Here is a 27,829-nt window from a genome sequence, read left to right as displayed (position 1 = left end):
TTACTTGCCAGCTGAGAGTCAGTATTTTTGAGCAAATTGTATTTAAGACGGCCATCGTCAGTATCATAATTGAGACTGCATCAACATGTCACACACAAACAGCTCCTTACTTTCCATGACATCTTTGTGATCAGCAATGTCCGATATATACTAGGCAATTTGTACAGCACCAGTGAGTAACCTAAAATGATGTCCAACCAAGAAGTTCACCCATGTAGTTGAGACCGTTCAGATTTTATCAAAATCCACAACAGTCCATCGAACTGTGAAATTGGCTGTGAATTGGTCTACTGTTTGTCTTGCAGGTACTCTTTTTGTAAATAGATGTAACCCAACGTTCCGAGAAAGGAATTCTAAGCGATTCGCTTTTCAATCTATTTAGAACGGAAAATTGCTCTAACGGATGAGATGGATTACTTGTACAAGCTTTCCTACTGCCCAAGTATGTAATCGACGACAACGAAACCAGAAAGAAGACACGTAGTCCACAATCGCGAATCTTTGGCAAAACATACTATCGGCACACGGAAGCGCGAGAAACAAACAGCTGTCGCTATGAAAACAGACAAGGAAATAAGGAGCGCATACTACTCAATCAGTGCTGAGACTTCGAAGAGGCATCGTTATCGCGTCGAGATAGAAGTAAATGTCTGCACCCACCTCTTCCCGGTACTGACTCAACCTTGAATTCTACGAGGTAACCTTATGTCGTAGAGGCTGACATCGATGAATAAGCGCTCTTAGTGAAAACATAGAAGCTGTAACTAGCATGGTCCGTTTACCTTTTTTACCTGACAAAGTCCCGCACAGCCCGCCATCTGCTCCAACTGATCAAGAGTCGTCTACGGACCATCTTTAGTCTTACAAATAATTGTAAACAAAATTTAAATTTGAATTGCTGGATCTAAATTTCAAATCCCACATCTTAAGAGAAATCCTGCCTTCCAAACAAAGCTCAAAAGAATCGATGACAACGACTAACTTACAACAGGCTTTACCCCACAGTCGACCCCGATAAACTTGCAAAATTTCGCCTGCCACTAGCTTCGCTCATAGACATGTGTCTCTCTAAACCCATTCAGGATTCCTAACTCGATCACAACGTTAGCAGTGGCAAAGTGACTAACGCAATCAAATGCTTTGGCAACATCTAGAGATACAATGTGAAGTTGACACAACTTACTAAGCGCTTATACAAGATAACGATTATGTTTGCTTCACGTTCGCTCAGCCAAAATGAAGATTTAGGTCAGACATGTCTAGTTGAACAGAATTAGATTTGTTGACAATAACAATAACCCTAATAACTCAAACTTGAAGTAAACCACATGTACCGTGAATGGCGCCTTTCAATTGTTATTTTCTTCATCTACATTGTCATGATAGTCTGATGTGTAGCCTGCTTTTGAACTGTTCTGTATAAAAAATCGAAATGATGAAAGAGAGTATTGTGATACGGACTGACAAGCTAAATACCTTCTCAGGCTACTTTGCCCCCAAGCATGAAAAAACTATATGATAACGTTTAAATTGTTACTAGCCCCCAAAAACTAGGGGTTGCAGATAGGCGAATGGTTAGGGAAGAAGGGCCCGCGAGAACAGGAACTACCCCTGCCCGCTTCACAAAAACTTTGAGTACCACAAAAATGTTCTGGACGATTGGTTTCTGTGATACGTTGCAGGAATTCAGATACGTTTTCTGGCATGGATGGGGTTACACCTTTTTCTCGACAAACAAACATCCACACAAAAAAATAACAAGCCGTGAGGTTGAGGAATTTAGGAGGCCAGTACCAAAATGATCAAACATCAAAACAGCACGATTTAATCATCGTTCAATCATAGCAACGATCACATAGTTTAATCGTAACCTGCAAGTGTATATTGGAGTAAGAAACGTGTGCTACCTTGTTATGGTGATGTATGGCGCCGTAGTGTTAACGCTCTTGAGAAAATTACGCTAATATTCTATCAATACATAAACAGATCGTAACTAAATTTGGGGGGACGCTTTCTGCTACATCCGGCATTTTGGATTATGAAAACACTTTCATTTTTACACTTTCTTTACTTACTCACATTACTTGGGTTGCTTTCTTCTGACACATGCACCCATGTGTAATAATCAAATTCAACCATCGCCTTCAAACATCGGGAGCTCCTTCGTTATACGCATGTGAAATCTTAGACAACGTGTTTTCTAGAAGTCAACCTTGTCGCATATTACACTGACGGTATTACCAAATATGTAGCCTACAGTAAATAAAAACTAAACCTTTTTAGTTTCGATCTATTTTAAACGGTAATAACATAAATATCAATTTACTGATTTCTAATACAAACAGATGTATTAATATAGTGGAAAATTTAAATTCGCCTTTGCTTTTTGATTGCAAAATAAATTTTCAGCTCATTGAAAAATTTTGGCATTTTCCGAAAGGGTCTCTATTTATGATGGTCATATGGTAATTTAACATTAATTAGAGGCATTAATCGTTGGACAGGAACAAGGACAATTTTTGTCAGGAATTTGAAGTTTTGTCTTTAATAATTTTTGAGATAGCAAAAATATTTATTGGACCAATTAAAAATTTATAAATATAATAACACATCTACAAAAGGACAAACTGTAATAAATATTCGACTTTTGAAAATATTCTTAAAATACAAATTTTATTTGGAATTTGGACTGAAATTTGAGCCTTTTTCAAAAATGAATTCATTACAATAAGATTGTCTTCATTTGGGAATGAGAATGTTTCATTTGCTATTTTATAAATATAGATTGTATATATCTCGAAAAAAATCAAAATGATGACCTCAAATATCTGCCTTGTGGTTACAAATGCCTTTTAAAAGATATAGTATTGAATTCGGTTTCGTTCTCCTCCCCTTTTGGAGCAAGTCTAACGTTTCCTATTCGTTTTCTATCTATGCTAAGCTGTTACCTAGAGAATATACTTTATGATCTCGCCTTTAATTACCTAAGATCTTTGTAGAATGTTTAGTCTAACACTTTGACGCTATAGCAACAACTGGGATGGCGTCCGAACTAAGAACCCAAATCGTAAAACTTAACAATGGGGATTTTCTCGGTTGTCAGCGGGTCAAACGAAGAGACTAAATTTATGCTGTTATTGCAACTTCTTTTGTCCATATGAATATCATTTATTCTACCTCGTTAACTTAGGATAAATACATAGTCTAAGACGTAACTACTTAGAAAAATAAAACATTAACATCTAAATGGATTCATACGAATGTTTAGGTGTGACTATAACATTTTCGTAATTTGTCGCTATACTTAATTAAATAATCAGATTATTAAATATGTTTTCAGCCCCTGACTCATTGTTTCTTAAGCACAGGATGTTATATTATATCAAATCTTTCTGGTTTGGACACAATTTATTGTGCGAGTAATAAATAAAATTCTAAAAATTATCAGAATCTGTAATTATTGTATTTTGCAAGCTACACTTAAAAATTAAATATATTTAATTCTGACCATATTAAACCATATTTTATTACGAATTCCCAATGAATACGTTTCCAAACGAAAATAAAAATTCCAGTGATGTCTTGTTAGTATTAATAAGGCCATCTAACTTTAGAATTGTTTATGAATTGTTCTTGAAACATTAATATTGAGGTATTTAATTTCCTTCGTAATAGTATATGAGTTGTGGGCAAATGGCTTTATCATGTTTCCTTTATATAGTTACATAAAACTAAGACATTTTTACCTATGCTGAGTGTAGAACTATTAGGTATATCGCGTATAAGTATAATTATTTAGTGAAATGTTAGCAGCTAGTGGTAGTAGGTTCCTGGACATATAGAAGCGAGGCGAAGCCAGCATAATCTAGCCGCGGGCTGCAGACATGGACACTGACAGTGAGCGAACTTTGTAACCAAACTTTCACCACAAACTTCCTCCCTGATAGGGCGAAACTTCGTGGAATTCACTTAAATACTCAACTCTGCCTCATATATTTTACCATTCGATGTATCTCCAGATTTTCCTCATTCGCCATTTTTGTATCGTCTTTCGGTTGCTACAATTTCATCCTAGACACGCTGTGCTGTTGGAAATGAATAATAATTGTTCTCATTTCTCCTCGGGTTCCTTTATTTGTAACGATTTCCAATCGATCTGTCGGGTGGCGGTAGATCGTGGCCCGGGTTGTAATGTATTTGTAGCCCGGCCCGATACACTCGCTGTCTCGGCTCATAGTAAAAGTACGTTAGGGGGCTATTGTGAGAGCAGCCGCCGCGCCCCGCCTCGCCCGCCGAGGGATGTTTCTAAAACGGGACAGACTTTCTAGATGAGTAGTTTGGGGCGAGGGCAGCTGTCTCGACCCGGGCCTACCTTAATTTTATACCTGTCAGCCTTCCCTCCGTGGCCGGGCCCGGGCCCAGCTCTCTACCTGCATTCCTCAACAAAAACTGGCGGAATTTGTCTCCTCTTTGTGGAGTCCTTACACACGCATTTGCCGGGAAATCCAGGGCATAATCGCGACGCTCCCGGCACTGACACTTCAGTCTCGCTCGACAGTGTAAGTACCCGACTTCCAGTTTCTTACTTGATTAGCCTACTTGTCCCCCGGCCTGACCCACTCGAGTCCACTTCCTCCGACCTCCGCCCCCTCTTCCGCACCCCCCATTACACATTACACGTCTTCTGCTCGTCAGCGACGGAGCCTAGGTCATGGATGCCTCCAGGTAATCTGACCAATATTTCTCTGTAATTTCCTAATATCCGGTTCCCTAATGGAACTACCCGCGGGCTACCCGCGCTGCTGCTCATCGGCTCCCGGATAGAACTCGAAATTGGTCGACACGATATTTCACGTTATCTCTGTGTAAAACACATTCGCTGATGAGTTACAGTTATAACTTGAATGTTGCCAGATTCTTTAAACTTAGCGTCAGTTAACGAATGCTAGTCATATAATGCGACATGGACTTTTTTAATGTTACCACCGCACATGTAAGATGGAGCTCGCCAATCCGATATAAGATAAATACATACAGTAACGATATTTGTTATTCAGAGAAATAAACATAAATAGGTGTAAACAATAATGAGTGGGTTAACAATAATAAGAGACGCAAAAGAGAATATTTAAATTAATAATAAATATATTACGTGTCATGTGGAAAATAGCACTTTACCAAACGTAGTTATATTTCTTTGTATAAAAAAATACAACATGAAGTACTGAGTGTATTGATATACATGTTGATTCTTACACAGTAAAGCAATTGATCGAAATGTGTCACTAAAATACATTGACTACATGTTTATTCTGCTGTGACGAATTTGAATGAAACTAAAATAGGTTTATTTAGGTTGCTTTTTATGGATGAATAGGCCTACTATAGCATTCTTTCGTTACATCTATATTTGTTAGCGTTTAGGAACAATGGTTTATACTAATAAACCATTACGTGTAGGGTACACCAAAACGCGTAGTGTACGCGATACACCACGTGGTTTCTTTTATACTTACATAGTAATATCGTATGTTTACAATAAAACTGTATCAAATAACATTTGATACCAACTTTACAATTTTATTCATATTTGTCACTCACTTATCTCGAATTCGAGTGTCTTTAGCATATAAAACTACAAGAGCTACCTACAAATTCTCTCCTTCTGCCTCAGCTTTTAACTTATTAATTCAAGTCTTTTTTTTCCTTGACAAAACTCATAACATATTTAGTAAGAATATTTCCATCCAACTAAAGTAAAGCATAATGTAATGCAACAATACAAACAATTAATTTAAATGAGTTATATGTGTTACAATACAAAGTATTTTAAGCACAGTCGTGATATATTACAAGAAACGGCGGGCAAAAGTATTACAATTTATGGTCAATAATCTAAATATAAAAATATATAATCGATGTAGGTTTTATTAAATCTTCGTAAATGTGCGTTTTGAAACATGATTCTAACTCCCTTTCACAATAAAACAGATATTAGAGAATTAGATACTTCTACATTTACATTGTCCAAATATACATTTTTTACAACTTTTAATTTGTTATGCATTTAAAACCTGTGTTAACTCTTTAAATGACCAACAAAAGCAGAATTTTAAACCCATTTATTGGATTAAAACGTGATAGTTTTGTAATTTAAGAATTTCGTAACAACGCTGTAAATTATTGTTTACTTAAGAAATATTTGTTATACGTTTAAGAGAACCAAGTTGTAAGTATAATATAATATTTTATATGTGTTCGCAAAATGATTTTACAATCATATCTCATGTTGACTGATTACATGACTAGTTAGAAACAAGTTGTAAATTCAAACATTAGATAACATTATGTGAATTCTTTATTATAAGCATTGTGCTTAGAGGTTTATATATTACAAACACCAATCGTCTATCCAATAAATTGTACGTACTTGAACATTAATATTTTGATGGCCTATAGAATAAAATTGATTTTGCTTAGCGATAAAGATAATAACACAAAACATTGAACGTTACGCTATAATTATATATAAAAATATTTCTTCATTGAAACCAAACCGTGGATTATTTAATGATTATTAACTCTGTGTACTTAATACGTCATCTTTGGACTTTAGTGAAAAAACTTAAAATGTCGCACATTACAAACTCTCTAAAATATTTAATTTAGAGAGTTTCTAAATTAAAATACAATCCGTTTCCCTTCATTTTAGTTCCGTTCAGAATAGCAACTACGCGTTAAATAAATATATTTAAAGTACTTTTGAACCAGCTACTGAATGAATAAATTAAATCAATATTTAGTAATCCTGCTGTAAAGTGATAAGGCTATTATAATCATATACTTAGAACTGGTTATATAATAGGATAATAATATATATTTATAAGTTCACGAGACAATTACAGAGCTGAATTCCTTAGTAAACGATACTTGTTGGAAGCAACCAATTATAGATAAATTCAATTCACATACGAAATTATGCGACTAAAAGATCAACTGTTCAAATTATTGTTGGGAATGCGTTGGTTAGATTTTATAGATTATTGTTTATAACGTGACGATAAAATATATTGTCTGGGAATAGTCATTTATAATTTTAGAATTTGCTGTTACAAAATCCATGTAATATTAAGTACATCAGGAGGAAACTAAGTATGGTCACGTTATCAAGAAACCATTGAGCAGTTGCCACGTGTAGTATACTGCACATATTTTCATATTTATAGTAAGACAGCGATATGGTATTTGTATCTTTGGCATCAGGAAAATATTAAATTGTAGTTATATTTTTAGTTACTTTAACCCGGTCATTTTATTGTTTATCAAAGAACACAAATGATATTTTAGTAGTAAAAAGTGATGTCATCATTTTCCCGCTATCGAAAACTTCATTAATTATGACGTAATTTAATGTCATGCAAGGAGATAGTTGGGCAAAATATATTAATATTATTGTTTTACGAGTTACAAATATCACGTTTATTGATTGAGAAGTTATGGAGATATCTATATGTTATTAGGAAATCACCATTAACATTTTGATTAATGAACTATTTTTTTATAATATTATTCTCAAAAATGCAAAAATTTTGTAACCTTGAATCCGGCCAAGTTATGAGATCCCTTGCCCGCATCCCACATTAAGAAAGGTAAGGGTAAATTGATTTGCGTGATAAAAATACCATTGAAACTTAACAAATTGTAAATACCAGTTCACTAAATTTGTTAATGGTGTTGTTGACTTTCATTAACGTTGTTATTAGGGATTCACTGTTATTAGGAAAAATGATATTATCTTTAATTCATTTAATATAATTCAAACTATTCAGAGCAAGTAATGCACGATAGATCGACTTGATCAAGAGAAGTACTGCTGTACATTTGGAGTTATGATATATTAAAAAATTTAAAGTAAAAATGTATTTATTCAAAAATGTTAAAATTATGTTTTATCATCATTGGGCGTAGTGAAAATACAATCTTTAAAATAACTTCGATCAGGTATGCTAAAACTTACAAAGAACACAATGTTGTGTTTGGTTTAAAAACAATCTTTTTATAAACTACATAACTAAGACAATTATTATTCGATATTGATTATTTAACCCCAAATTATTCGCAGAGAAAACTTCCTTGGTGCACTATCAAATATGTACTCTTTGGCCTTCGTACAAAGAAAAAGAATAAAAATTATGTGGATTTCTCAATTATTGTAATTAACTAGGATAAAAATTCCTACGAAAAACACATGAAGTTAAACGACGAAAGGGCTATCCCTGTATATGGGGTATGGGCAAATTGATTTTCTATAAAATGTCAAGCAATGTGTGCCAAATATTAAAAAATGAATTAACTTTTATCCATCCAGTCACATTTTCGGATCAATAATTAATTGATTGTATGCTTATCAACTTTAATTTTATTGAATACAAAATTTTTGTAAGAGAATCCTCTGAAATGAAGGAAAATAGGAGATACTTTGATGAGATCAAAATATTCACGATAAATTAGTTAATTGATGTTTAGATTGATTGATAATCTTCATAAACAGGGAAAAGAGTAAAATTCTTACACGTACATTAATGCGTTCAATGCGTTATTATGACGCTTAGAAGGTGAAACAGCATTTTTAAGTGTTTACGGAGCTCTTCAGTTCCTAATCGGCTATATGTTTCAAATCCTATTACTTGAGGAAACGAACATAGCCTTAAGACGTGGAGGAATCACTGTGACCATAGGTCTTCCTATCGATTTTGACCTCAGGGTTATGTTCTGTTCCATTTTCATTTAGTATTTCTTTCTTTCAGAGCTATAATATCATAAATAACAAAATTAAAATTATTTTTTTTTTTTTTAATTTGTCTCTTAATACTGAAATTAGTCTTTAAATATTAACCAAATATAAACAAGAAATATAAATGTTAAATTCCGTCATTTTCCTTCCCGCTTTCTCATGTTGATAAAAAAATATCTCTCACTTATAAATCTCCCAAAAGTAATGTCAAAGATTTGGCCAGAAAAGTTGACGTAGGTACTTTAAGGACTGTGATCAAAGGCTTGCTTACAGGACAGCCAAGCTGGCTGAAACCCCTATTATGAAAACTTTGTGAGACAGCAAAACATAGGTTGGAGTGGAAGCAGCATTCCGTTTCGCTGAGTTCTTCAACCTAAATTAAAGAGAGGTTTACCATGTGTGTGTGAGTACAGAACGTAAGGGGTCAAACCTCTGTGTTTATATTTCGTACAATATTATATATTGTAATAATTTGCAAATCTGAAAACCTTATGTTAAACCCTGTTCTGTGAAGGGTGGTTGCTAAATTTATTAAATATAATAATTACTATGTGTGTTGGAATGTAAATGATGCCAAAGCCTGTTGAACACGAGTGGGGAGAAAGATTACAGTGATATCACAGGTTAATTTTCCTCCGTTAGTTCATCTTTAGAACTATTGAACTAAAGGTGACAAATGGTGATCTCTGCATATTTTAGATTCAGTATTCAATACAGTTTCAAATAAGCTGAATGTTTTATATCTAATATACGCCGTAATGAGGCTTTACTTTTGTAAACTTTTACGCTAAGTTAAAGCCGATTAGGATCATTTTAGCTTATTTTAATAGTGTTAGCAGAACTTATAAATAATGTTTTATGCTATTATTAATATTGTTTTTAAAATTAAAGAAAAGCTTGAAGATTTCGCTAGTCAGAGTTGCTCTAATTAAGTATTGTATTATGGTTTCTAATGAATTATAATGCAGCATTTCCATAGATATATACTCGTAGTAATAAACGGTCAACAAAAACCGCAAAGAAACGAATTAAAGAGGACGCATTATCATCATGCTGAATGGAGGCCTAAAACCGATTGAGCTCTTAATTTATATTTACCAGTTGAGTAACTTATTCCTTCAAAGAGATTTCTAATACTTCGTCTAAACGTGTCTTTCCGAATCATGAAACTGATAACTAGATAACTGTTTCGTATATATGAAGACATGCACGAAATCATATTTGAAATCCTGAGGCACTGTCAGGATTAAAGCAAACATTTTGCTGTATTAGATTTTATCATCCTATCTTTAATGAGTGAATTAACGTTTCATATGTTCATTCAACCGATCATTGGCTGTTGGGTTGAAAAGAAAGTTCAGGAACTTGACGATGGGAAGCTTCCAAGTCGTTGCTAGGGGTGTGGCCACCCGACATCTGGCTGTAGAGTGGACTTTCTCGTGTGGAAATCAGAAGACGCAAATGGCGATAGTTGAAGTACGTGGGTAGCCTATGACAACACCGTGAAGGGGGACTTCGTTGCAATCCACTAGGTTACGGGGAGAGTAGGAAGTACCAGGATGCCATGGTGATAGTAAAAAAAGAAATGAGTGAGTTCGTAGTGAATTGAGAGAGATTTGCTAACTACGTAAGGAATGGTGGGGAAATAAGTTGGAAAGAGGGCTGGAAGGATAGACACTAATATACAGCGTTGGGTTCGCTAATAAAAGTTTGTAGTATTCAAAGATCTCCGCTTTGCGATTCGGGGAAGATCGTTCGCTGCGCTCAATTATCTGCAGGAGAGACGCAAAGGAAGGGAATTGAAAACAAGTGAGTCAAACTTTAGTGTTGTGTCTCAAGAATTGAAATGTTTAGATGCCAAGTTGCATTTTATAAGCACACAACTACGTTTTGCATGAAATCGATAGAAGAAATTTTCTTTAAAAAATCTATCGTTAGTCACGTTAATTTTTCGTAAGGGTTGAAATGATGGGGGTATCAAAGGGGTTAAACATATCAAACAATCCTTTTTTTCTATAGTTCATATTTTTTACCTTCATGCACTTAAAACCTAAAGACCATTAAAACATTTTTAACCAACCATCCGACACATACATAATAAAGCATTAGACTACGGGAGAAATGACTAAAAGCCACCACTTTCGTTCAAAACAAAAATCTTTAAAAGGTTGGCAATCTAATTTAACTTCAATTTTCGTGTGTAACCAAGATCAAGCTAAAAACTGTGATCTGACAAAAAAATCTGGAACTAAGTACTTGTACTAGAAGATAATAGGACATTGAAAGTAAAATATTTGTATACGGCTCCTATACTCTATAATGGGCGTAAAACTACCCAGTTTGATGCTCTGACTTGGGACTATATTTACCTAAAAACTATATTTGTGTGCACGTGTCTGTTCAAGAATACAAACGGATAAAGTATTATAAGGCGATTCAATCGTTTTTAAGTTTAAAATCTCCAATATCTCAACGAGTTACAGAGGTTTAAAGTACGAAATTTAGGCAATATTGCAATTAGTCCCACATACAAACGGCTGAGGATAAAAATTGTGAAATTTTAACTGACGTTAATAAATAAAATATTTTAATCTTTCCAGTCATCTGCATACTATTTTAGTTCATATCCTTATACTCAACAGTTTTTCTTTGGACCTGATTAGAGCATGTCAACAAATTCAGCTTCAAATTCCTACCACTCCTAGTGGAACAATACAACATTTGTTTTACATTTTTCCTGTCTGCAGAAACGGCAACTTATGGGTCTGTGACCAAAACGTTCCTCAACAGTTTTTTAAAATTATTCCAGTCGAAAAACGATTGCATCACTTTAAATGTGTCATGGTTTGATACTCTAACACGGGTTCACTAACTCTGCAGTACTATTATTTTTCAGATGTATGTTTTAGATTTTAATAAACAATTTAGGAGTACGCCACACCACGCGTCGCGTAACAGGCTTCGCCGAGGCTGCATTAACATTTCAAATATATAACTACATGTGTTACTATACTACACGTTAGAATGTTATATGACCGTACTGTTTTTTTACAATTTTTTTATTCTAAGATCAATGATTTATTCTAAGACCCATAGGTTATTGTAAAAATGTTCACTAACGCTCAGTAAATGGCAATTCTCCAGCCCCCAATTGACAGGTTTCGCTAACACTCAGAAAAGTAGATATATTGTATCGTATATTTATCGTTAAAACACGATATTTTCCTTCACAAGTGCTGAAATTTGGAATAAATACATTTTTTTTATTATAAGCTGCCTATTGTTTGTTTTTATTTTGTCCTGGCAGCATTTGTCAACACCTTTTACTTTGTATCTCAAAACTATTATTGTTAGAAATGCTACAATAAATATTTATTCTTACACTACACGATAATGGAGTTATTTTTGGAGGAATGAAATACCAACCCTTGTTCAATTATATTACTAGTATTGAATTGTAGCTACATTATTTATTTGTTATAATTACTGAAAGAGTCACTTAAATAAAATATATACACCGAATGAACATTTGTAGTCTGATTGAAAGGAATAACACTGGGAACTTCATACGCCCAGTAACATGTATTATGTCAACGACTTGATTTGTTATGTAAAGTAACATTGTATTTTGGTTTAAAGCTGTTGGTTCCAAATAAAGACAGCATTATTTATTCCCCTTATGAGAACACCTTTACTTCCCTCCACTGTCCTCCTTACAGGCCTAACAAGGTCTGTCGATTATTTTATTTACGAGGTCCAGGGGAAGCAGATTCATTCACTACAGCGACGCTGAAAGTGAAAATGAAGGGATCTTCTTCTGCATTTTCAAGTGAACAAAAAACTCAAGTAGGTAGTTGACCTTGTTGCTTCCAGCACTGCTGCTCCTCGTGCAACAGTCGACTGTTACACTGTGTTACACGTCAAAACCGAATATAAGATTCCACAAGAAACATTTATATATTTATAATTAACTAAGAATATCGCCGATAAATGTATCAATGCTGTCTCAGAAGATAGGTAGTCTATGTTGTATAGTTTTATTTTAAAATTTCTAAAAACTTCTTAAATAGAGACTAGGAGCCCTTTAAACATAAACAATTATGTAAATAGCTATGTGTACATATCTGCTTGTACGGTATCTTTCAGAGGGATCCTTGCGTAAATATATTGGATTTATTTATATATATATATTGTCTGTTATAAAAGGCTCCTAAGACATCTGACCCAACGTCTATAAGGAGGTCAAGTTTAAATTAAGGATTAAGATCGTATCTAATGTTATACATCGGTTCACATAGCTATAATTTATAGTAGCTATTTCCCCTTACTGTTTTCTCCTTCTCTCTCATAACATATAATATGAGGCAGCAAACATTTTTATAGTATAACTAACAATACTCGACTATATACAATTGATTCGGTGTTTTCTTACTCTGTACGGGCCATGGCGACTGATCTCCAACACGACCTCAATACTGTGGGATGCTGAGTAAATAATATGAATATCTTCATTAATAGCAATCATCAGCGAACTAACTTCTGGGTAAATCTCTCGGGCGGGCGATGGTATGATGTGAATGATGAGGCCATGGATATTGCTAGAACTTTCTTTACGATTCGCCCTTATATTTTGCTCATATGTAACGTGTTTTTACGGTATTACTTACATTATAAGTAAACTTTTATGTGTACGAAACCACAGGAGTCTGACGTCTTACATGCTAATGCTGGATGCAAATTTTCAAATCTATAGCTACAGCCACATTTTACAAATAAAATTATAGTACTCAATTTGTTTATAGATTTACTCGTATTTATCTGCGATTTTCTCATCGCCATCATTGTCATTTATAAGACCGATGTAAAAATAATCGCAACTCTCAGCCAAATCCCATGGAGTGACATTTACCACTATCAAACTCGATGTTACCTATATTGAAATGAAGCTTCATACAAAATTTCAAGTCTATTTTGGTAAATTCGTTTTCGAATGGTATCGCCCGTACAGACAGACAGAAATAAGATTTCTTCGAGTGATTACTGCCAATAACTTGTGACATAAATGACATTTAATTGCAACTGCGACATTAACTTCTTTTTTCGTCTAGACCAATATCGTAGTATACTTAGCAAATCTTGTTGCTGCATGTACCAATATTGGGTACCTTGCAAATGTCATCAGTATCCGTAGCTATAAGCTAGCGTTTACTTTTTCTTATACCTTTGGTAGGTTGTTGGCAGTTTGAAATTATTCCTTCCAACCTAGATAAACGAATTGATTTATTGAAACAGTATCTCAACTATTATTATTGTATTAAATTCCACAAATTAATTTACCAAAATTATTACCAAACCAGGATAATCATTTACCAGGATTATCCTTGTTTAAGAAACAAGGATAATCACATGCCTTCGTGTTATAAATACGTTTATATCAGTGTATTTAAGGGCTTTTATTGAGTATTAAATTAAACTATGAATCCTAAATGCAACTATACATTTAAATTACTACCAAATTTGATTTGTAACCTTAAACCAGGTAATGGTTCATTCTAGTAACAAACTACTCTAAATGAGTATCAAAATTAGTTACAATTCTGACTCTAGTTTAGTAATAGTTCTGAGAAAAATTCTAAGTTAACATTCAATACGGTATCCCCGTCATTAGTTTTCCTGACGTCTTGAAAATCTGATTGAAGCTTTCAAAACTGCTCCTCTCCAGCTACAGTTGTAGTTCTTTCGGTGATTACATTTGGCGATCAGAATTCTCAAGCTCAAACACTGGTGATCAGAAACCCTGGTGGTAGATAGTAACCGTTCCAACCTCCAAATAATTAATCAGGTTTGATTTACTTACAAAATGATGCGACTAAGCTATAATAAGCTCCCGATGGTGCAATAAATCTTTGTTTGGGAAAATATTTAATTTTAATTTTAAGTTAATTGCCATTCAAGATAAACATCCAGAAGAACAGTAGAAACGTTTTTTGATCACTCCATAGCCATTTAAACAATTTTTTATCAGTCTCAAATTAAAATGGCTGAAAATAAAATTGTGAAATTGTTACAGAAAGTACATGAGTTGCAGCTTCAAGGAATAACATGTTAAATATAACAGAAATTCAATGTTATTAATATATTTTCGTCATGGACATTAAAATTGTTTATAAATAAAAAAAGTCACCCCCCGGTCTTTCATGTAGTTGACATATTGTTACAAGTTTATATCCTGAACTTCAACAGTTTTTCTTTGGACCTGAATATAAGATGCCTCTAAATCCTGTTTCAAACGCCTACCACGCCTACCAAAGTTGTATTTAAAACTAAAAAAAAAATAATTCCATCCGAAAGCCAATTTAATCACCTTCATAGTTACATTGAGCCCCCGCACATGACATATTCGTCACCATTTAATTAAACCCCCAGTAAAACCTTTAGTTCCACATTTAGTACTGGATATTTATCCCAGAACAACCTCAATACTTACTATGCTATCCAGCCTGGATACTGAGTATGTTTTCGCTGACCGGTATTGACGCACCTCGCCGTGCCGAGATCATCAGTTATAATTTACTCAATCTTGATAACGTGCTCAATAAATAAATCAATAGCAACGGTACAGCTTTTTCTCGGGCTCTTCTAAATTTAAAATTAATCTAACCTAGCAAATTACTTACACGGTAATACTGTGTAGTAAAAATTATCAATTCATATTATCGCGTCATAACTAAATTAAAAAAACACCTCTAAATAGTGTGAATCAAGTAAGAAGAAACCATTCTGTAAACCGATATTGAGGTTATGTGTGTTCTCATTCTTCTTTTCTGGGGAGTTTCAGTAAAGGTTATAAGCAATATTCCTGCCTTAGAACCCCACAGATGACGCTGCACGTTGGTGCGGGAACAAACGATATAGGCACAAAAGGGCGCTTGTAAATAAATAACCAATTATTCACGTCAATTCTTTGACGTAAAGGAGTAAAGCAAAGCGGCGTAATCTTCCAAAAATAAAAGAAATTAAATGAAGGCACTAATGAGAAGGTCCATTCTGTGAATTATTTTTACACTGGTTTAGATTTCCAGACGCACTGTCTCGTAGTGAGTGCGATCCTCGGTTATATGGTTAAGTAACTACTCTAATTACATACATTTAATGCACCTCTAACAACGTAGGCTCCACTCAACCTTCTCACATAATAAAAATAAATATATTGAATATTTATTGCTTTCCACCCAAAACACTCGAATGGACAGAAATGGTTTTCAGAATTGTTTAAGTAATTAAAAATACACCTTCTAAATGTAATTCTCTTGCAATGGAATAGTCATTTATGTTTTTTTTCATGAAGCTTCAAGGATTCTAGGGATAAGAACAAGAGGCAGGCGTAGAAAATCTTAGTTTCAGAACATAATGGGGCAAATTAAATGTAGATCGTATGGAAAAATAAAGCTTTGTCAATGGACAGATAAATAGTTACATCTACAATTGCCTCAGCTTTTAGACATTGACGATGATCGTAGAGCATCAGATGACTAATTACAAAATGTCTTCATCTAAAATCCGCATAGGTACGATTATCTGATTACTTTTTTAATAAAATAAAAAGATGCTGTTGTCATCCTTCTTTGTCTTTTAATTCACTTGATGAGCAGTATAATTAAAGTACAACCATAACTATAATTGAAATAAAATTTTAATCTATTACCTTATCCTCGTATTAGAGAATCGTATCGTCGTAGTTGCTGTGCCTTAAACACTCCATATATACTTTAGAAACTATTTTTGTGATAATTTGGGAACAAATATATCTTAAGTGATTACAATTTGAAGCATAAAATACGTTATTTAATATTATAATATCGTAGGCTCCATGTAGCCTATCTGTTATTAACGAAAAATCTCCTATTGGCTGTCAACCCTCCTAGTTCCACTGTTAGTAAGAAGACGCACCCCAAGGACAATGATGGCTCTCAGTATTAGAACGCCTAATAATACTGAGTATAAGGGTTGTAGCCTAATGATACTTTCTCTCAGTACATTACTCACTTTCGGCCAATAAACTCATGTATATTTCAACTTTGATGACTACCGTGTACTTGTTAACAGCAATGAAACATTTGCTCATCCACAGGGAAATTAAGCTTAAAGTTAATTATAGCGCCAAAAATAACAATTCTCTTATGTTATTCCACCTTAGTTTTCTTCTAGAGTTCGGTATGCAGTAAAGCGAGGTTGGGCTGGAGGACAAGGCCGAGTTCGGAAATTATCGTCGTGTAGGCGCTTATCATTATTATCAGAAAGCAGAGTAGTGAACCCTGTTGGGCTGAACACTTCATAACCCCACTGATTCTATTAGTAATACTTGTATACGTAATACCCGAAGAATTGAGACGCCACCAACACGGGTATATTTGTATCGTATTGAAAGTACTAACTCGATAATTATTCATGCATACATACTTACATTCGTGTTAAAATGGGTGTAAAATAAAGCGGCAAACTCATTTTTAACCTTGACAGTGCCACTGAGATATTGATATATGAACTTTAAAATCTTATTCTTTGGTGCAGTACCACGTGCGGGTGCCTGCCAATGTCTTGAACTTCCAGTTGTGGAATGGTGTAGGGACGTAGATGAAATTGTTCTCGCTTACCATCATACCTCAGGGATCACCTTGTTATCGCGTTACGTGGCCTTAGTTGCCCTGTTGGATACCTCGAATCTCCGGGCTTGATGGAACAGAGCCGGTCTGGTTGCGGAAGTGGATATTCCTCCAATCATCATTATTGATCTCAGAATTTTTATGGCCTGTTAATTAGCTGATGTAGTCTATGTTGGTAGTAATAGCCCATTGTAGCTATACTTAGATGGCAGTGTACAGATAGGTTTCTAATCAACAATGAACATTCACTCCTATGTTGATTAGGCGTTAATGAGTTGGCGTCAAGATTATGGATTATATTTGCACTTTTGGATGAGTGTTAATTAAATAAACAATACTTCTGATGAAGACTTTTGCATATAGGCTTACAAGCAAAGCTTGAAATGTGCAAGATTTAAATTCTGATCGAATGCGTTAGATTTTAGCCTAATTAATCTTTTTGTCCAATCCATATTATGATATAAACGGGGAAGTAAGGACATTTATCATGATAATATTAATAATAGCTTACTTCTCAGCTTTAAAGAACTCAGGCGTTTTATACTTATAAGCTAACCATTAGCTTTTGGCGAACAAGCTCATCTATCACTACAAAGTTTGGTTGTAAGTAGAACGTTGTTGACACTGTAAGACTAACCAGAGCAGAATTAATAACTAATCTAACATTCACTCTCCAAGAGCCTATTTAAATTCAGGAACTTCATAATCAATCTTCCCCGTTCCGGAAATAAAACACGAGGCAGCGTGTGGTAGGACTGGTAGGGTCCTGGGTGTACCGGTTATGGACCACGACTATGGAGGGAAGTGAACACTGTACGTGCCAGGCTGAGTGTAGGCTGTTTACTGTGTGATAAGCGATATCAGGACCTGAACTGTCTCACGAGGACCGGCGAGTTTTACCCATGTACTTCCTGAATACTTTCTCTATGTTTATGTGAGACTCAAGTGTAAATGTTGGCATTTGATAAGCTCTCTCACATTCCAAAACAAGAGCGTTCTTGCCAACTTTAAGAGACAATGCGTTGGTTTACAGTTCTTATATATGGAAAATTATGACATCTATGTCTATGCCTAACTAAGAAATTCGTTTACACAATAAGAAAATTATCTAAAGTATTATATTTATATAAAACCTTTTATTGCTCTGTATTAATGGAACATGTTAGCATTGAATCTCAGTGTGATGACCCAAAATATTTTATATGAATATGTTCCACTAGATCCAAAGAATCCCCTATTGAGTTTGGGGGTCAAAAGGTCATAGGGCAGCAATGTTGGTATAACTATAGGGAAATGCCAGGCAGACATTACGTGCTGTTGGGTCTTGGATGCTCTGTCACATCGGTTTATTACTTTCGTTATGATAATTTGTTAAGTTCGATTGACTGTTACATGATAGATGAATGTAGTCTAAATCCCGTAACTTTAAGGATGAAGTGTACATAAGTTTCATTATTGTTCGGGTTTACATATTAGCAGATCAAAAACAAAATACCCAACCTACATATTGTTCTGCGTTTCTTCCCTAAGCTGACTAGAAACAAATCCAATGCCTTTTGTTTGATGGAAAAAGAATTGTACAATATGTTAAATTCTTAATCTAATCAAATACATGCTGGTTCCCATATTGTGTATGTTTAGTACATCTGCTAACTAAATCTTGCTGATGCATTCTTGAATAAACGTATTCCTCAATTGGATACTGAACTATTTTCTAGTTCAGTTTTACATCTCAATAAATTAAGTAGGAAACATATCTTAAATTGTTTTGAAGCTCCAAGGTGCGAACATATAAACTATATGCGACAAAAATAGTTTATTACTGGTTTACAATATAGAAAATAATTAAAATTTATTATTGAATAAAAAATTAATTGTATTAAATTAGATAGCGATTGATACTAGTGTGTAAGGATTTCTATGCCAATACATGCCGGTATTGCGAAAATTTCGCCATTTTAATTCGCACTTTACAAAATGGTGGTCGTCGCCTCCCCTCCCGTGTCGTGGTACAGGAGGGAGCCGCGGGAGGGCAGCAGCGACCGGCGTAGAGCGGTGGAGGGGAGCAGGCACGCCGGGGTGGGGAGGAGCGATAGTTGAACATTCGGCAGCGTTCGCCCTTTCTCGTCTCGCGGTCGGACCTTCACACGAGCATGTTCAGTGCGTAGACAGTGCGTGGACTCTTTTAAATAGTGTTTTGTTATTGTTTTATGAACAGGTATTCATTTATTGTTATGATTATGGTTTAATATAGTGCTACACAGGTTTTGTTAGTGTAATGTCTCGAGTTTTTATGTCAACGAAATCACCACAATTTCCCACTGGCAGTGGCAGTGTTTTGTTTAGTGCGGTGGCATCACTGCGAGAGGCCTGGATCAGGGGCGTGTGTGGCCTGTGCCGGCCCTGTCGTAGTGTTGCTAGTCATTTATGTTGCATAATGGTTCATTTTTCTTATTGCCTAATTCATTGCTTCACTAAACAATTTATTAACTTTACTACTAGTAGTTTTCCAACTTCCAGGCATAAGTTGTAATTACTTTATTCTTCAAGGTCACTGAGTTTGAAGCACATTTTAAATTGTCCATTTTAAAAGTTGGCCTGTATTGGCGTTTTTGTGTATTTATATCAAATTTAACCTGTGTTACAAGTTCTTGAGAATAAAACTTAGTTTTAATTTAGTACAGGATATTTATATTTATGTATTGCAATTTAGGTAGCAGTTGGAAATTTAAATACTGCCGTACGTACTTTTACCAAATGGCTAACAAATTATTATATTTGCTTGTTGGTCTCAGAAGTAACGTTCTTGTATTTTTCGTTGAGTTTTTTTGGCACCAATAGATTCTTAAACTCACCGCTTCCGGTTTGCTCGGTCATTTCCGGGCAACGTTACAACGTGGTTGGTCTAGAGTTCAATGCCTCTATGATTGCTTGCCTGTCTACTTATTTTGTAAACACATAGGATACATGAGAGCAAGTGCAAGTCCATTGTATTGCATTTCCTGTTGTATTGTAAGAACCGGCCCCCAGCCTGGCCCTCCCCATTTCGGGGGGTTAGCGGTTGAGATGGGCACCCTTCACCTGATGTTTATTATGATAAACGCGTGTTTTGAAATGTTTTGTATTCTTTACAAATGGACACGCACTCACTCCTTAGCTCTTGTTCCTCTAAGGACATTGTTTTATTTAAGCAGAAGGGGAAGATTTTCAGGGATTTACCTTACATCAATTTATTCAGCAGTTGGAATTTAAAACTAATGTAATATTTACTACTTCATTCTAATTTTCAATAATATATGTAAGTGTATATTACATATTTGTAATTTTTCGGTTGTATTTTAAGTGTTAAGTAATATGCATATTTTATTATTTATAACGTCGTATTTTGTTTCATACTTGAAAGTTCTATAGAAATCTGTTTCTTTTTTCAATTAAAAATAACTTAGTAGAAAAAAATATATTTTTATCAAGACAAATATCTGTTGGCGCTATCTTCTAAATGTTTTGTGATGGATTAAACTCGTTTTTAACGCTATAAGTTATATGAGTTAAACAAAATTTTTATTAAAAGGCTTGCAGTTAGGAGTAAAAAGAAATTGATATTTATTAAAATTTTCCTATTGGACATATTTTTAAATCTGGTATGCTGTATTTAGAACAATCCCCTTACGTTTTCAATTCCGTGTTATACATATTGATAAATAAGTATACAGTTAATGCTTATAAATGTAATATTTATTTGTGAGAATTTGCAAATTGCATTTCCTGGTGAATATCGTGTATTGTGCGGAAGTGCCGAGACAGGTGGTCTGTAGTCCACGGTTGGTCGGTAAACAGGTTATTCTTCCCTCCAAGTATCCCTGTGGTCCTGCCTCGGTCACCCCTGGTCACAAGTGTCACACATTGTACTGGTACTCCCACCCTTCACTTCGCTTACCCTAGTCTCACAAAGGCTGTTTGTATTTCCTTATTGTGTCCCTTGTTCCCTACCTGCCCTCTCAGGGTGAAGGAGGCCAGAATATTTTATTACACTCCAGTCTCTCCCACTGTAATGAATTAATTACAGTCGTAATATTGAAGACGATGTAGTATACAATGAGTATACAAAGAAACTGCTTTTCGTTAGAACAGCATGCCCAGTCAACTCTTGAGTCGGTAACTTTGTTATTAGATGGTTTTATAACATTTTAGCTTTTTTTTTTTGAAAATAGAATATATTAACATAATACCGTATACAGATAACAGTCAGTTAAAATACGTGATTAGTTGAAAGCGGTAACAATGATAGAAGTAGTGCGCCGATGATACTACTACAGACAGGTATAGGAAGGTCGGAGAAGGCCAGAGGGTAATGACCCGCAGCCACCCTCGCCCTTGCGCTCACCCACAGCAGTATGGCCGCCACCGCCCGCCGCCATGCTCGCTCTCCCGTCCCCTGTCTTCCCGTCTTACTCCTACTCCTCCTCTCCACTTTGTCATTTCCTAAATATTCTATATTCGACTTGCTTCACGTCTCTGTATTGCGTCGGTATCGACAGGCCTACCTAATAGATAATAATGACCGCCGATCGTATATTTCGTATTTCTGCAAACTCGGAATTATTACATCTGAATAATTCTACATTTATCAGTGACGCAAAACGTAATCACGAACCCACAATATGAACCAATCTACGCCTATAAGTGACGGGAATTGTCTGAGCATGTTGAACTGGGCCGGCCAAAGTCTAAATTCCAAAAGTTAGGTTATGTCGGAACGGAAGTGGCCTGACTCAGTAGCCGGCGCTGCGCCGAATAGGCGTGTCGAGGCCGTGAGATGTCCCTAATAGTTGTCTCGTATTTATCGGCAAGAATACAAACTCAATAAAGTCTTATGCATTTTTTCAATAATCGAGACAGCGGTATTATTAACCCCAATTAAATGCCTCTTAAAATTGTATTTTCTGAGTTTAAAACCTTTGCATATATTTTGTGGTATATTTGGTTACATTTATTATTTAGTCTACAGTTTACAATCGAGATAGAAGTGTAATCTGATCATTTAACGAGAATCTTTACTCAATTCTCCACCAATACTTTAGTCCGATCTACCACCGTCTTGAACTCTCCAACTTCAGTTGGAGCATCTTTTGTTGAGCTTTTATTCCTTGAAGCCTTGAACTCTATTTTGCCATATTAATCGTATAAATTAGGTTTTTCCATTTCTGTGCTCATAAAAACCATGCTGCCCTGTACGTAGGTTTTGCACATTTTATTTTATACATAACAATTTTAATTCCTCATTTCTGCTTTATGAAAATAAATACAAAACATCTTCGAATAAATTTAGCGTCTTTTCAAAATTGCTTCGTTCCCACAGTACTTTCATCCCCTTATAAAATTGTAGCTCTAGCCCCGTTGGATAAAAATGGTAATTTATCACAACTTATATAATTAATACACAGTAAAGAGATTCATAAATAACATTGCAGGGCTTAGTAGCATAACACTCCTTCATTCAACTATTCGGTTAGAATCCTCTCCCCTCTCTTTTTCGTTGTGCGTTTATTTTCATCATAATCATCTGCGGCACCAAAAGCTATAATTTACAAAATTCTCTCCATCAGGAACTTTTCCTCCAAGATAAATCAGTAATCCTCCAAGAAGTACTCAATGTGTTCGGTATTATTTCCAAAAATAAAGATGTTGAATCGGTGCTGATGCTAAAGCACGGCCGGCATGTGTCGCGAGGCTGTGAAAGTGCAAGGTATATAAATAAGTTGGGTTAGAGCAGAGCGGACGGTGATACAACCGCTGCCAGACTGTGGACTGTAGACTGTATACTGAGAGCTACTTGTTAGAGCAGAGCCACGTTAGTCTGGGGCTGTGTCTGTCTGTTGAGCGGCATCGGCCCAATCGCCGGTGAATTTGACGCCACCTTCATTACTTGGCTTCTTCCGCCAGCCCAGCATGTCATGAGTCAGTCGCAGTCGTGTTGCCAACCTTACAGACCTAAATATCCCGTTCGGACAAAGGGCTTACATTGCGACCACAATGGACAGGAAGGAGTGGTTTGTATTCTAATATATGACCCAGACGAAAGTACTAGGTCGTATAGAAAACGCTGAGGTTGTTGTATTTAGAAAATGTTTTAACGGTAAACCAACTTATGATATCATGTAATTGATAGTACAGAAGTTTTTCAATCACATGTATATTTCCCTCAAACTTTTCACCATGCGGCGTATTGTTACAAATTTTGTAACCGTTAAACAAAAACCAAATTATTCTTATTGTTTTATAAATAAAAATGTAGGATTTCGAACATTGACACAAACATTGACACAGAGTGGATATTTATCCAAACAGTTATAATATGGAATGAAACAATAAATGAAAAGCCCTAGTACTCATTCTTCTAATATTAATAATATATACATCGAACATTAAAATATGCAAGAAGTGAATAATTTTACCATACATTGTTATGAGAGACCGAGCTTGTGTTTGGCGGAGCTTGGAAAGTAGGATTTTGAACACATTTTTAATATTTTGTATATGAGGAGGGGTTGATTCTAAAAATACCACTTCCCGATACGCCCAGCAACCGTGTTTGAATTTTCAAGACACTGGTTCAAATCGTTGAATTTTGGACTGGGCACCGCGTACGATATTATCGCATAGACGAATATCGGACAATGTAAGAAGCCGGAGGTAAATAGATGGTCCAGGTGCAGGAAGTGGTACAAGCACGTGGACCGCCCTCCGGTCCGATTTGATGTGATGTCTCATAGCCTTGGAAGCCATAATTGACTTTTCTTCCCTTTGTGTGTGGAAGGGATCGGTCTTACGAGACCCCTTTTGATTGCGAGAGTCTTGCTTGTGTACGGCTCTGCCACGAGGGCTAGCTCCGATCACGGAGGGAGAGAGCAATATCGTTACGAAATATTTCCAGGAATGTATAGTACTGGGCGCTACCTCTCGGATTACTCGGGTTTCCACTGTGCCCGGATCACGGGAGTGTGACTTTCTGATGTATTGCAAGTCCCTCTCAATTAGTAGTAAACTGAACTGGCTCATGCTATGAGAGCTTTTACGGCCAAGACATAAGTACTAATATAAACTCGACATGACTTTACCTCATTGTGATTCCACTTGGAATAACTGGATATTAAGATAATTGCTTGGACAAATTACTCATTCACAGAGTCGTGATCGCGATGATACTAAACTAATTCATGAAACTGTAATTGTGAGTTTAGTGCCCGGAAACCCTTATTTTCCGCCTAAAACGAGCTTACTAGTAAAAACCTCTTCTTTACCATCGTTTCCTATTTTGATTAAGGAAAAATCGTGGAAACTGTCAGGGTCATCTCAATAACTATCTCATATTCGATTTCTTTATGAAATAACCTAATAAATCGATTTACTACAATACGATTGTCGTAATGTAAATTCTATCTATTGAAATGTATTGTTTCATTTTAGAACACGTTTCCAGCTTCGAAACTGTTCCACTTGGCATTATTTATGACCGACCGTAGCGTTTCTTTGTTTACAAATGACGTTAGCAGATCAACTGTCGTCGTTATCTGTAGAAGAAGAAGTAGCTTACCTTTTCCAAATTATCTGTTTTATGTAGTTGTGTGTTACTGTAGACTGTATTGTTCTGTATACCTCCATGGTGGCAAGGATGCATGAGCTTTACCCCTTGCATGGATAATTTTTATATTGAAATTTTGCCACTGTACATAGTATTGGCTTCGTAATTCTTTCATTCGTTCAAAAATAATAATTCGTTTCAAGGACAAAATTATTCAATTTCTTAAAAGTTAAGACACATTATTTTTTGAGTGCCAGAATTTTCGTGGTATATCTCCTTAGAAATATTTCTCAGTTAATGAAAAATTCAAACTTAAAATCAGTTTAAGTAAATTTCCGGATGAAAATGTAACGTTGATTATGAAAATAAGTAAAATGTCCAACTGCTTCCATCCCGTTATGATATTTCCGGTTGACATATCTGGTGTTGTCGGAGTTTGAAAAATAAACAAATTCTTGAAAGTGTTAGTAACCGGGAAAATGTGTGCACGTCACACATTACGGTAGTTGTAAACAATTCACGGAACACCACAACAGCACCAGGCAGTGAGTCGAACATGCAGAGCCTATGACGTGATGTGACCGGTTCTGGTAACGGGCAGTTAGGGCATGTTCGGCAAGGCTACACATTTATTCTGTGTGCATTTTTGTACATTATGTTTTTTTGACGAAATGCGCTACGAGATTTTTATTCGTGTCCTTTCAGTGGACAATTACAAGTTTATACTTGTTAATATCTCAGTAAAACATCGCCAATTCTTTGATTTTAATCTCGGGTCGTAATTAAAATCGTAGTTAGTAAATACAAATTTTTATATTTACTAACTATCTAAAAACTTTAATTAGGACGAGCCTTTGAATGTTTTCAATTTAGGAAATAACTCCAAAGTCTTGCTCAGACGGATGGCGCAGATAATAGCATCCATAAAACTGGATATATAATGAGAATATGAAATAACCTTTGTGATTGATTCATGGAAGTAGGACCTGTGTTTCTTCGTATACTGCCGTAATGTCGATCGCGGAGTTGCAGTTATGAAAGTAGATGACGAAGTAGTTGTCGAGGATGAGACAGAGCGGGGTGGGAGTGTCTGCGACTCGGCCAGAAATATACCCACGTGTTGTTGTCCTCCCAACTACTGCCGCTTGCTGCCCTAGCCATACACTCTCATGTTAGTAGTAGAACTACCTTATCTTTGGTCTGCACATTGGTAGAGTAATGTAAACATGTTTTCGTTGCTCCTCCAAGTATTCTGGAAAATATTGGAGAAGAACAAAGGAAAGTTAATGAATGAGTTTATACTCTAAGCTGTGTTTGTGTTGAGCTAGCAATTCCTAGAATCTATTTTTGAATCGAGTGATTTGAAAATAATTTTATCAAGATATCTAAAGTTTAGGATAAAATTTACAGACGTTGATAAGTCCAAGCATAAAGGCATTAATTGGACCATCTGTATCCCTGGCGAAGACAGATGTGAACTGATATGAACTCTGACCAAACCTGTTTAACTGTTGCCTCTAATTACATACGAGTAACCTACATGAAATTCTCTTTTTTGTTGTAACTCAGAAAAGTCGCCACAGACTACACTCTGTACCGGGTTACGAATGTAGCATGACAGTGCATCATTCTCGACCCGTTTTAGCAGTAGAACTAGAAATGTTATAATGTGCATGTTTCTATTTTGCTTAGATTTTGACCATTGCTTCTATTGGGAGTGGTAAATTTGTGGTGATAGTGCAATTTAGATAGACTGTTGAATTTAGTGACTTTTGAGTGACAATGACTTCGCCGAGTGAAATAGAGGACGGATCCGCCCCCATCACGCCTGAGGAATACAACGGTTTCCACACCAGGTAGGCTTGTCCTGCAGTCACTTGCACTAGTATTGTAGCTGTGTTACAGTGTGTGTTATCTGTGTTCTGTTAACAGAGAGAGAGAGAGTGCATAGCTTTGTGTGTCCTGTTTTGTAAATTGTTAGATTTATGCTGTATTTTACTGTGATTTTTTGTAGAGTTGTGCTGTTTGTTGTATGTCAATTTGGCACCCTTCACTCCTACATGGTGGTAACAATAGGAAACACGCCCCAATGTTGTTTGTTGGAACCGGTTGTTCTGACAATTGTTAATTACTGTTATATATTTTCAACTCGATAGCAAAGTTAGTGAGAATAGCGAGAAGTGTGAAGGGAATTGATTTCCTTTAAAAATATATCAAGTTTCAATTACAAAGTGTTTGCATCCAGTAATTACGTTATACAATTCAAGGTTATTCCAATAATTTTTCATCTCAAAAATCACTCCCAGCGGGTACAGACCCGCCACAGGGTCGAAGATGAGGACATACATTAAAGTGTGTTGAGATAAGATTGAAATTCTCGCTCCTAGTAGTGCAATCGGTCTTCGATTCAAATAACTTTTTCTATATTTCAACAAAAGTTTGGGCACATTTTAGTCCTGAAGACAGATTATTTTATTTTATGAAGAGTGTCAAGCTTAAGTAGAATTTATGGGCATCACATAATCAGGCCCAAAACTGTTGAAGACAAGGACATTGTATTTTAATGTTTTTACAGTTTAAAGGATAACTGGTGGATCCTTAAACCTAAAAAGATGTAATTTTTATAATTATACCTCCCTAACATATAATTTCCTCCATTTATAGATCATTAAAATATGTGAAGAACTCATTTACATATTATATAAATTCGCAATTTTATTTTCATCCGTTCATTTGTGCCTGGGTATGAAATTCCTTAAATTACCTTCTTGAATTGCTTGGAGTTTTTTC

At 35.4% G+C, this 27,829-nt stretch overlaps 1 protein-coding gene across 9 annotated transcripts in view; it reads left to right on the top strand.

Annotated features, from left to right (window-relative positions):
• The first annotated feature begins 19,536 nt into the window (after window positions 1-19,536).
• Window positions 19,537-27,829, top strand: part of LOC124360274 (insulin-like growth factor 2 mRNA-binding protein 1) — an 86,760-nt gene continuing 78,467 nt past the window's right edge. For 4 of the 9 annotated variants that reach the window (XM_046813735.1, XM_046813734.1, XM_046813738.1 and 1 more), the window contains exons 1-2: window positions 19,543-19,675; window positions 26,732-26,895. In XM_046813735.1, coding sequence (XP_046669691.1) covers window positions 26,822-26,895 — 74 coding nt within the window. In that variant the 5' untranslated portion in view covers window positions 19,543-19,675; window positions 26,732-26,821. Of the gene's footprint in view, window positions 19,676-26,731; window positions 26,896-27,829 lie in introns of all 9 variants that reach the window. The other 5 variants (XM_046813737.1, XM_046813733.1, XM_046813732.1 and 2 more) reach the window with 4 other exon arrangements.

This window comes from Homalodisca vitripennis, chromosome 4 (genome assembly GCF_021130785.1).
Source record: "Homalodisca vitripennis isolate AUS2020 chromosome 4, UT_GWSS_2.1, whole genome shotgun sequence".
Taxonomy (NCBI): Eukaryota; Metazoa; Arthropoda; class Insecta; order Hemiptera; family Cicadellidae; genus Homalodisca; species Homalodisca vitripennis.
The sequence above is the reverse complement of the archived record's forward strand: the minus strand, read 5'-3'. Positions and strand labels throughout refer to the sequence as shown.